The sequence below is a fragment of the Pleurodeles waltl genome, chromosome 2_1 (assembly GCF_031143425.1).
Source record: "Pleurodeles waltl isolate 20211129_DDA chromosome 2_1, aPleWal1.hap1.20221129, whole genome shotgun sequence".
NCBI classification, from domain to species: Eukaryota; Metazoa; Chordata; class Amphibia; order Caudata; family Salamandridae; genus Pleurodeles; species Pleurodeles waltl.
In genome coordinates, this window is record NC_090438.1 from 100,874,055 (window position 1) to 100,886,334 (window position 12,280).

General features: G+C 41.6%; 1 protein-coding gene across 3 annotated transcripts in view; it reads right to left on the bottom strand.

The window, feature by feature from the left end:
* Nucleotides 1-2,049: 2,049 nt before the first annotated feature.
* LOC138261655 (actin-binding protein WASF3-like) overlaps nucleotides 2,050-12,280 on the bottom strand; it is a 288,156-nt gene continuing 277,925 nt past the window's right edge. For all 3 annotated transcript variants that reach the window (XM_069210859.1, XM_069210869.1, XM_069210847.1), the window contains exon 9: nucleotides 2,050-6,152. In XM_069210859.1, the coding sequence (XP_069066960.1) occupies nucleotides 5,995-6,152 (158 nt within the window). In that variant the 3' untranslated portion in view covers nucleotides 2,050-5,994. The remainder of the gene's footprint in view (nucleotides 6,153-12,280) is intronic.

Genomic DNA, 12,280 nt, shown 5'->3' on the forward strand with positions numbered 1-12,280 from the left:
ATATAACGCCACATATATGTACCTTGCCAATAGATACATTCAAGGTACATAGATATACATCGATAGACATAGACATAGAGGTACATAGATGTGGAATTAAGAATAGTAAATCTATACTTACCTATTTGGACTCAAATTTTCAATATTTTAGTCCTTGATATTTTTGACACAATATTCTGCCCACACAGTATTTTTGGTTCTGATATTCTGTCAGTGATTCCTGGAGACTACAGTTCTTGAAAGCAGTTACAATCTCTGCAGAAATTGTAAGGGAAAATTATCAGGACTGAATTACCTGGGGATTCTTCCTTTCTAAGTGGACCCCGTATAGGTAACTCCGAAGCGGGGGGAGAGCGGAGTAACCACATGTGTTACCAACAAATTCATAGTGAGGTTCTTGATGTATAGGAAGTTTTCTGGACCCTGAGGATTGATGCCGTCCTGAAGTTCAATACACTTACACACTGGACCTGGAATGTGAGTCTGCTCCTGTAAAGATTACTGCTACATGCAGATGTTCCCTTCATATAACATAACATATAAGAGCAATAGGGCAAATATTTGAAAAACTGTTTGGTCTGCCTAATAGCGCAATGGCCCCGGCGATAAGATTAATGCAGGCTTGCAACTTCCTGGCCTATAAATCAAACCTGAGGTTCTGGGACAAACTGTGGACCTTGGAAGCCCAAAAGGTATCGCACCTGTGTGCAAGGGAAATTGTGAAGAGTGAGTTAAGATGGGAGGTACAGGCCAGGAGTAGATTAGGGAAAATTGCTGTGGCCTTAAAATTGAAAAACTTCAAATTGGCCGAGGCCTCTCTCTTTGCAAAAGGTGGCCTGAAAAGAGCTTGCAAAAAAAGAGTCAAGGTTGACATAGGGTATGTAACAAGTAAACCCTCAGAACATTGTGTGCTGGAATCCTGTGGTAATCAAAGGGTATTCTCATACATTGCTGCATTGCCAAATGCCCAGTTTCGTTTATCTCTATTAAAACTCCAGGTTGCCTTGAATTTGCGTTATTTAAAACCAGAGAAGTTTAATGCACTTTTTTTATGCTGAGAATAACTGTACGTGTGGCTTAGGATTCCAAAATTTAAATGTTCATCTTTTATTAAATTGCTTCCATTTGTGTAGAATTCGTTGTGTGATTTTAAAACCGATTTTTAAAAAATATAATATTCTCATCGGGCTGATGCCATGGCACTTTTGACGAGCATGGAATTTTTCGATGTTGCTTGTGCTCTAGCAAAGTTCTTAAAATCAACTTTGCCCTAGAATTTCCGTGCCTGGTTGGAGGATGTATACAATTGACTGACTGCTAGAAGTATTGTTTAGAGATACTTGTGGAATTCTCTTGTTCGGCAGAGTAGATTCAGGGTTCTCAGGGTAATTGCCGGGCTTGAGTGGAGGGGGTGAGAGGTTTCTGCTGGAGGGGTATAATTCTTCGTATTTATGTATTTAATATTTTAAAGACTTTTAGTCTAAATAAAATAAACTTTGAACTTAATAGAAGAGCAAGCTTGTGACTATGTTTACTACCATGGTGCAACACTATGAAATTCCTAACAAACCCCACACTACTGAGTGGTGCTGTCAACACACCAGTTAATAAATCCTTTGACCTACAACTCCCAGAAGCATATAGGCATGCACTACTATTGGCAATCAGGAGTTGATGCAAAGTCAGGGTTACATAAAGTAGCATATCTGCTGCACACAGAACTTAATATTAAAATGCAGCATAGGTGTAGGAGGCAAAAAATCTGAGGTATCGACGATGGCTGCGAGATAACCAGAAACAGGACAAGCAGGTCCTACCTGTCGCCTAGATTGTTTCGATCCAAGGACCACACTTGGACATGAACAGGCAGTTCTCAAATTCAATATTCGGTAGTGGTGTGCTTTCCTTGATCATGTCATAGTGTTGCACCCAGGCCGCAGTTATACTAGGCGAACTTATGAATTTTTATTGGTGGACACTCCCTTCCACAAAGCTCTCCACACCGGCGACAATACATAACACAAATAATGGATGCCAAGGCTACCAGAGTACAGTTTCAGTCAAGTTGATTTATTTTTGTGATATCCACACAAACAAAAGCTTCACAATCCTTTGCGAGATGCACAGACACCATTGCAACCACTTCAGCAGCCGCAGCACTGGATCACAGACACATCGATATCGTTGACGGACGAGGGTTGCCAGGCCCCTGTAGTTTTCCCATTTGTCTGCCCGCTGCAAAGCCCCATGCTGTTCCTACTCCCCATCTCTAATTTCCCATGCACCTTTACTACAGCTGATATACTGGCCCCCATCACCTCTGCGGTAAGGCAGTTTCAGTCAGTGTAGAGATGAACCTCTTTTAAGGTCTTCCTGAACCACCCATCAACAGGTCCCGCCTTATGACCAATTATTCCTTTTCAATTCAACCACATCTCAGGTGCAATATGCAGGCACCATTTATTGCTTTCATATTCTTGTGCTATTTTTGACATTATTCCAAACCCATTGCCCCCCGCTCCACTCTTCAGACTGTATACATTTATTTATTTATTGTTTACAGATTTTGTCGCCTTACAATCACTTTGGGAAGAAGGGGAAACAACATAATTAGTAGTAGCTGGTTTGAGTAAATTGAGTCTGCCTGGATGAGAGAGGATCATGCATCTTGTATTCTTCAGACCCTATTTTTTGTGTTCTCAAGTGAATGCCACTCTGAACAATTTTGCTTTTACACATTGTCTGAGGCGTGGTTGTTTCAGTCCTACCCTAGGAACAGCATTCAGCGTTTTCCATAATTTTGGTCCCTTTGCTCGCAGCTACCTGCCACTACTCTTTATCTGTCTGAGGTCTCTTTCTTGAATCATGTTGGGAGAAGTATCTGGTGGAGTCAAGAGGGGCCCTTGCATGTGTCGCCAGAAGTATTATTTTACAAATGTGGCACATTCTTGGTTGACTTCTAAGGGGTGTCTGTAGAACATATTCAGCTTTTTGGATGTGGCTTCCACAAGTCTGCTCTACTGATTTGGTGGCAACACAGGCTCTCGTCTGTTGGTTACTTTTCTACCCTATGGAAGCCACCATTCCCCTGGCTCTCAGACGTGGCCTACGGCTTGAGGAAAGCTGGGATCATTGGCTATGCAGTTCTTCAAACAGTGTCATCCTTTGCTGTGATGCCTCCAATGTATCTCGAGAACTCACAAAAGTGAACTCGTTGACTGTGAATGTGCCATATGGTGGCAACCTTTGATTCAAGCCAGATTGGAAGAACACAGGCCCCAACATGGCTGCTAGTCTTTCTCAACAGAACAAATATCTATCCATATCCAAACACAATACAGCACTGAAAGGACCTGACACTTCCCTCTGGGTCTCACAGACCACAGTCACTCTGCGGCTCTAATTCGAAACGGGCACCACCCGAACATAGGTCATGAGTGTAGTCATGTTTGGGTTTAGAAAAAATGGGAAGTTTAATGGCCAGCGGAAATAACAGGATTTTTTGTGAACAATTTTTTTTCAGAAATCCCTGTCAATATGACACATTTATTTGTTTAAGTATTCATGTATCAATTTTTTAGCAGTATTTGTAATGTGTGGTCCTAGCAACATTCCCAAAGGTAGTAAACATGTGGTTTTCTTTGGAAAAATAATAGGACTTGATTGTGGAATTAGATACAAAAACAAGGCTGATGTTTCAACTAGTTTTGCTTTTTACAGGCATCTTCAGGTTTTGGTACTGCAAAAAAGGGAATTCTAGAAAATCAGTCAGAAATGTGACATTGCACAAAATGCCAAGCAGGGACCTGAATTCATCACAAGATTAAGCACTTAAAGCATTTCAGGTCAGCATGACCAGACCTTCTAACTTTAATGGTGCCCCCGTGTGTCAAACGATTTCAGCTCCCTTCACACGGTCACCAGGTGAGGAGCCGAAATCACATGAGGGCAGGAACGCACTTCTCAGCACAGCTCTTTTTATGGGTGAGTGCAAAGCGCTCCGTCCCATTCTGTAATCTCTCTTTGGGCTTCCAGCCATGCTCATGTCACGTCAGTCACTTTCATTGGTTCGTGGGCTTGCCTTTCAAAATCTGCTTGCTTTCATTTGCGAAAGGCATGTATACGTCATGCATTTTCCGGTGTTTAGCCAGCTTACTCAGCACCGGTAACGACTAAAAACATACGAGGCTCGATGTTTTCAGTCTGGGGTCCAGACTACTTTATCTGTTTATTTTCCACGCAGCGCGATCGCGCTGCATTTTACATAGTGCGATCGTGCTGCTTTTTTTTTTATAATGCTAATAGCTCTAACTTGAGCAAATGCGAGACCCGTTGCATTGAAAATGCTTGTTTGGAGGTTGCAAGCAGCCGATGTCCATAGAAAGGTGTGAAAACACCCTAGGGCATTGGTGACAGCCTCAGCTATCCTTTGTGTTTTTGGATGGGGATAGGACAGGAGGAGATTTGTGGAGAGCACAGTGCTTCTCAGGTAGCTGTAGGTATCAGGCCCCATCCCCTCCAAAGCACCCCCCTCCTCACACTGTGAAAAGTTTTTGCAGGTTGTCAGGTCTACAAGACACATGAAATAGACACTAGTTTTAGGTACAATTTTTGTTGCTATAAAATCGCTGGAATTTTTGACCTCAAAGACTTCCCATTAAAGCGTATTCCAGAAGTATAAAAAGATAAAGGTGTGTTTTTATGGGAGAACAATACATGTGTGCATACTGCTGCCATGCTGTGGGCATACCAATGTGCAATCAACTATGCACTTTTAATTAAAGTAAAAAAAAATCAAACAGCTAACTCTTGAAACATGTATTCGCATATTTTACACCGATAAATATTGTTACTCTGAATTTAAATTAAAAGGTTTCCCATTATATCGTATTATCACATTTACCATTTCGTAAATGTAATGTGGATTGTTGCTTTAAGGGGTGTTGGTACAGGTGCTACTGTTTCACTGCTCTTTCACTGAACATATGATGCTTAGCTCTGCTTTATTCCCTCCCCACCTAAAGGTTGTGCTTATATAGGTAGCTGACGTCACCAAGCTAAGCCATGGTACCCATAAAATTTACTTCATGTCGGATTCATTGATGACGCGGTTAGGGCGTGACACGAGTACCAGATTACTAGCTCTAGAACATTCGAAAGTCCCAGTGTCTAAGTGAACTTGGTGAAAACCTACATCGAAGCTCTCTGATGAGCAGGATGTTCTGCTCTTTAAAAGTAGAATTCTGAGCTTGGCCAACGGGATTGGCTGGTGATAATTTAAGAATTCCCTTTGTTTATTCCAACCCACGAGATTTTCATTCAATAGTTTACTTCCGCTTCACATCATGAGCTTTTACATTAAAGGCTGACATCTGACATCTTACTAATGCAAGCCTCAGTGTTACACTTTCGCCTAACTTCCGAGCAAGCATTAATGGGCGCCGTTCAGACTTGAAGTCCCTGATAACCACGTGGCTGTGCTTGGCGCGTGCTCCACACTGACAAGGGAGGTGATCAACATAACTCAGCATCTACCAAATGCGGGAAGCATGCCGCCACCTTGTACTCGCAACAAATTCATGGCACTAAAATAGACTTCCGCCGGAACTGAGTAGTGAATAAGCCAGAAGCGCTGCGACATGTGGCTTTTCTTTAAAAACACTTGAACAGGATGTCCACTGAAGCATGCAGCCCAGTCCGAAGAGAATGCCACTGCCTTTGGTGATACAATAATACAGCAACATAAATGCAAAGCCTCGGGAATACCCTTGCAATAGGCCAGGTCGCCAGCAGGGGGCAGTGTTTACTGCCTCAATGCCGAGCCACACACACACTTGCTGCATCACGAGTGGCGCGTGGGGGCACAGGAAGACAGTAAGGCCCATATTTATACTTTTTTTAGCGCCGCATTTGCGTCATTTTTTGACGCAAATGCGGCGCTTAAAAGTATAAATATGGGCCTAAGACTGAAAGGCAGGTGCGCTCCGGCCCGGGCTAGTCAGACCACTCGTTCTCATCCAGTTCCGAATCGTCGTCGGATTCGCTGTACTCCACGGCAATCCTGCGCGAGAGGATGGTGGCCACGTCATTGCCCACAGGTTCCTTCTTAGCCTCCTGTTCCCGCTGCTCCTGGACCTTGCGGAGCTGAAAGCCTGTTGTCATAAAAACAATACAATTAGGAACAGCCTAAAAACTGCGGACAGAAAGGGTTAGAATGTATTATCACATAAGAGATTTGAGGGAAAAGTGGGCACGTAGCTGCAACTACTTCCTTCATAAATTAACAAACATTGACAAAGTCAATAGGCCTGGACTTGGCAAGCATGCGCTAGTATGTGTTAATTTAATTTGCAAACATATGCACTATGCAAAAAATTGCGCTTATGCAAAAATATAAAAATAAAGGGGTGGTCCAGCAGCACAGACACACCAGCCCTTTAGGACACTCCTTTTCAGGCAGATGTGTACATGTGATTAAACAAACTGGCATTACTCACACAGTGCTAGGCAGAGAATGTTTGAAGCGAGGTGACTCATACAGTATGCCCTGGTGAGTGGAGAACGGAAGTAACGTGAATGACAGGAGAACAGACCAATGGAAGAAGAATGCTGACCAAAAGCCCATGTATGTATTTATATATGCATGTATAATTTAGCATGTGTGTTTCGGAAAACATACAGCTGGTGAGACAACTACAGCTGTCTCTAGGCCACACTTATAAAGCTCACATGAATTTAACAAGTAATTTAGTACCTGTGAAAGGTACAGCCCTGGGAGAAGTAAAAGCCAAATTCGTCAATTGACCAACAGATATGGGGATTTTCAAGTATGGCACACAACTGGAAATCCTTCTCTTTGCCATCTTTTTCCCATCTTATTTTGCTGTTGCCATGCTAACGATGCCCCAGTTACGTGCACCATGGTTTAAAAGAAAAACATTTTTATGCCAAAATTGCTGTAATTGATGAATTGGCACACCAGCTGTAATTGTGCATGAAAGTTCTGCCAAGCACACAATCCCGACTGGCCTTCTGTTAATAGCTCGTAACATTTCATTTTTACACATAATCTACCCTGCTGTTGCTGAGAGACAGCATCAGGATTCCAAAAGATGTCTACATAGTAGAATCACAAAAAGAAGGGAATATCTGCTCCGAGATATCTTCTTTTGAATGTTCTCTGAGAATACCTTTCTTTTGAGATCAATCAATTAATCAAACACGATTTGTAAAGCCTGACTAATCGCCCTCGAGTGCATCCAGGCACTTGCAGCTCTCAGCAGCTCATTCGAAAAGCCAGGTCTTGAGGGCTCTACGCAATTTCGGATGAGAGGTGATGGTCCGGAGATGAGTGGGGAGGCTGTTTCAGGTTTTTGCTGCTATGTGGAAAAAGGCACACCCTCCACTTCTGCTTCTGTGGATGGATGGAGTGTGGGCAAGCAATAGCGAGGTGGAATATAGTTTTCTTGACTGTTGGTGGAAACTCAGGTGGTGGTTAATCTAGGAGGGTCCATGGTTGTGTACAGCTTTGTGTGAGTGGGTCAGGAGCTTAAATAAACACCTCTTATGAATGGGAGCCAGTGGAATTATCTGAGGTGTGGTGTGATATTGGATCATCAGGCAAGGTTGAGTCTGGCTGTGACATTCTGTATGGTCTGAAGTCTTTGTAGGAGTTGCGAGGCGATTCCTACATAGATGGCATTGCCTAGCCTAGTTGACTGGTGATGAGGGCCTGTGTCACAGTGCGTCTCGTGTGCGGGGACAGCCACTTGAAGATCTTACGTAGCATGAGCAGACCATAGAAGCAGGTGGGGAGATAGTGTAAATCTGAGATGGAGTACTTAAATCAGACCAGTGGAGAAAAAAGCAAAGATAGGGGCTTGGAAGTGGATATTTTCTTTGGTCTTTCATGGGAATGATTGGGCCAACTTTGGGAAGGTTTAGAGCGAGAAAGAGAGAGAGAGAGATAAGAAATATGAAGAAGGGTTAAGGGCTACCATTTGGATTTTTGGTGTATGTCATCAAGTAAGTTGAGGGTGTCAGTATCTAGGGAAAAGTCAGCAATAATGATTTGTAGCCTTCTTATAGGTGGTTGTCATTGGCATACTCAATCACGTATTCTATTGCTTATTCAAAGATAGGGTACATTGGTCAATGGCCTGAAATCGGATAGCTATTCAGGATCAGATTGTGTTCAATACTGCAGCAATCTGGACAGTTTTTAGTAGTTCAGGGACAACTCTTTGCAGGAACATTGTGCTGATCACCAGACATCGAGCTCATTTAAAAGGATGGTTTGTTGATATTTGCAGGAAGGATGTCTTGGTGGTAGTTAGGGTGTATGAGTTGTTTTATCTCTGTGGATAGTGTATGTTTGGCAATTAGGGAGAAGGTGCTCCAAGTTTTCACTGTTTTTAAGGAAAGGGCTCCTGTGTCAGGTGGGGATGTGATTTTGTCTCTGTGCTGATTTTATCAATAAATTAAAAAGAATTGGTGGAATTTGGAGTCTGACAGTATATGCAGAGAATTGAAAGGTAGGCTGGTGTTGGTATAAATACATTTGAATTATGAGCTTGCCAGGTTTGTGGAAGTAATCGTTTGCACCCTTTTAGACTTTTCTAAATACATATTTTTACATAAACCAAGATAAAGTAAGAAATATTAAATACATCATCTTTGAAATAAACCTCAGATGAAGTGTCACATCTGCAGTTACGCTCACAAAAGTGAAACAGCAATATATGGAGATGATACTGCCAAAACAATAGGGTGCAAATTGGAAAGATAATGGAGGAGGGCGGGCAAGACATAGGGTCTGATTTAGGATTTGGTGGGCAAGGTACTCCGTCACATTCCTGGCTCTGCTATTGGACACCTACTGACGGCCTTCCAGAGTTGGGGCCGTCAGAGAAGGACATCAGACTGTCTACCTTATTTAGAGTCTGATGCCCTTTTTCTATTTATCATAACCAGGTTCACAAACAAAAAAATAAATATTGACTCTTCACTCTGGGAGAAAACTCCCAGGTTGTGGAGGTCATTATTGTTTATGTGTTTCAGAGTAAAACTCCCACTGTGTTTTTTTTTTCCAGAAATTAAATAAGTTTGGAACAATATTAGTCGATTAGATGCTTTGAAATGATATCATTTCAGTAATGATTCAGTTTATGGTAAGGTCCAGAGAACTCAGGCCAAATTACAATTTGGTTGGTGGCATCACCAATACCACTTAGGGCTGAGTCCTGGCAAATATAGCCATAAGGGCATCCAGTGCCAGTTGTGCTATATTTTGAAGAACTGTGGTTCTAAAAATTCTGGACCCATGTAATTTACTTTGCCACAGCAGTACGATTTTAGTATCAAAAGACCGATAATGACTAGTACACTAAGCATGAGCATTTTCGCTCAATTCCAGCAGCGTTTTCACCTCAAAATCGCCATTTTCGTCCTGCACTCGTGGCTCCCATTTTATACACGGCAGCCATTTTTAAAAGTTGCCCTCACATAGGCTTATAATACAGTCAGATTTGATTCCAAGGACATGTACACCTTGATTGACTTTTCTCTGACCTGGGCAAGCTGGAACCATTGCCTCAGGCCAAACCTGTTTGGTCTGTCCCTCTCCCAGTGGCCGAATCAGATAGCATCAAGGCACACCATGCCATAAAACCCTTATTATCGCTCACACACCCTGCCTAATCTTGCTAACACCTGCACCTGCTCTTTTCTTCTTCTTACTTTACGAGGGGGAGGTGCCCGTTTTTATTGGGGGTCCACACTTATCTGATGTAAAATACTAGGCCTTGCCGGGTAATTTATTATGGGTTGGATGACATGAAATATGAGGTTTCATCATGACACTGTTTTTTCCTTTGTAGTGAAAACATGTGAATGACCAACCAAAATGTCAAGAATGTTTGCCTGAAGCTTAAAAAACTGTATATAAGGAAACCTGACTTTGCATTGAAACACAGTCTCCTGAGAACATACAAACTGTGCTGTTGTACTTCTAGGACGCTTGTCACTTGGTTGCAGCCAATAAATTCGATCTTTGACTTCACCTAGAAGACTCTGAGTTTCTGTGGTCTGAATCAGGAAAGTACCCGAGGTCTTTGGGTGTACCCTGGCACCACTGGGTTACCGGATCAGTACCGGTTCTGAAAAACCCAGTACCTCAGTTGGCGCCCAACGTGGGGCGATACCAGCGGTACCGGTCCAAGCCTGAGGTCCGTGGGGAGCTTCGTGTGAAAATTCTGGAGGAAGGCCGCCACTTCATCGACCCCTGCATGTCGACGTGGTCTGAAAGTCTTTGCTGCGAGGTTCCCCGCTTCCCGACGGCTACGAAGGACTGCTGCCCTGGCTATCGCCCTGATTTGGACCCTTGATGTTTGGTAGAGCGAAACGATAAGACGAGTCTTCTGGTGACGTCATCGATATTTTCAGTTAAGTATAAGTGGAGCGTCTCCCAGTCCTTAGTTGGACACTTGGTTTGGTCCTTAGTTGGACATTTGGTTTGGTATCCCTTCGGGATCACTTTGATTTGGAACTTGCAAGTACCAAAGCCGAAGGACTCGTGTATTCACGAGACTATCGTAAACGATAATCCTTTGAAGTTTGAAGCTAGACTAGTGAGCGAAGATGCCTGGTCTTAGCAGACTTGGAAATTTGTTTTGTCTTGGTTGTAAAAGGGACTCCCGGTTGGAGGACTCATGTCCGGTTCCTCCGATTGGAACTCCAACCTATGAACTATATGTGAAGCACGGAGTGGGCCCCATCACGTTTAATAAAGTATGGGTCCGCTATTCTTGGAAATAAATGTCTGTGAGGCTGTTTTTGCAGTTTTTTGGAACACTATTGAGAAAAGTTTTCTTTTCTCTTGTAAATATGACTTACAACTAGGATCTGCAAACGGTTCTGTAAGTAAATTGCGACGGCGCTATTTATGAAAAATGGCTAAAGCGCGCTGTATTGTGTGTCCTGAGTGTTTTCTGTTTATATCTGAAATGAGCTCAATGTGTGTTTGTGGGTCTTCTTGATGTTTTCAGTTTGTTAAGTAAAATGTTGGTTAATTAATATTAAGTAGAAACTTAGAAAAAATCCAGAAATGAACCATGTGATGTGCTAACATAGCTATATGTTGCTCTTTAATTTATAGAATGAGCAATTGCGCACATATAAAAAACTGCCATTAAATGCTTAACAAATTAGAAAACACATTCAATAGATATAAATAGGGCCCCCCCAAAAAAAACGAAATTATCTATTTTTGCAAAAAAATAAATAAATTTACAGCATTTTTCTTAGATGCATTGTATTAGATGTTCACAGGCAAACTTTTCAGCTGCAGTATATTTGATAGGAATGTTCAATTCAGCCAGCACTTTCCCAGTTAAACACGGGTGGAATTTTGCATAACCTTCCTTTTAAATGAAAGTGGCGCAAAAATGTGACGCATTTCAAGTTAGGCTTATGCGCTTAGGCTTGTGAGTTAATGTATCCCAAATAATAGGCAAGGGATGCAGCTTGCTTTTATATGTGGAATTATCACAAAAAAAAGAATAATTGGTTTAAAAAAAAAAAAAAAAAAATTATTAATTATGGAAAAATTATGTAAAAAATAAGTGCCTTTCAAAATCGTTTTTTAATATTTATAAAGCTTAATACCTATACTATGACCTTCTAGCATTAAAATTTAATTTAAGTTATGTTGCACCGCTAAAATGACATTTGTATGTGCAATTTTCCCTTGGCGCAGGAGCAAACAAGCTCATTTCTATAAAGTATAAGTTAATATTTTCAATGGCTGACTCATGGATTGTGTAATAGACATTCTGGTAATGCATATTATGCAAGAAAATTGTAGGATATTGATTTTTAATGCCTAAAATATCAAAGTCGATTTTGGGCAAAAGCACTGTTTAAACTGCATTTTCTTTCATTCAGAGTACTTTTTAAAGTGTCTCAGGCTTCAGTAAATGCATACATTTAGGTTTGATATATATTTGCAGGTTGTGCCTTCTTATGATTCAATGAGTCAATGTGCCAGTACAAAGGCTTGTTTTAATATCGAGGTTGAAGGTTCTAACTTCAGCTGGGCCTACTGAGACGTTCATTCATTCGAAGTTGATGAAATATGTACCATTGCATGGGATTGCAACAAGCATTTATTCTAACAACTGGTATGTGTGTTATTAAGGTTTGTGAATTATTCACAGTAAATGTAGTTTAATAATCTGGAAATAGAGATAATTTTTTTTAGCGCCTAAAAAGGATTTTTTTT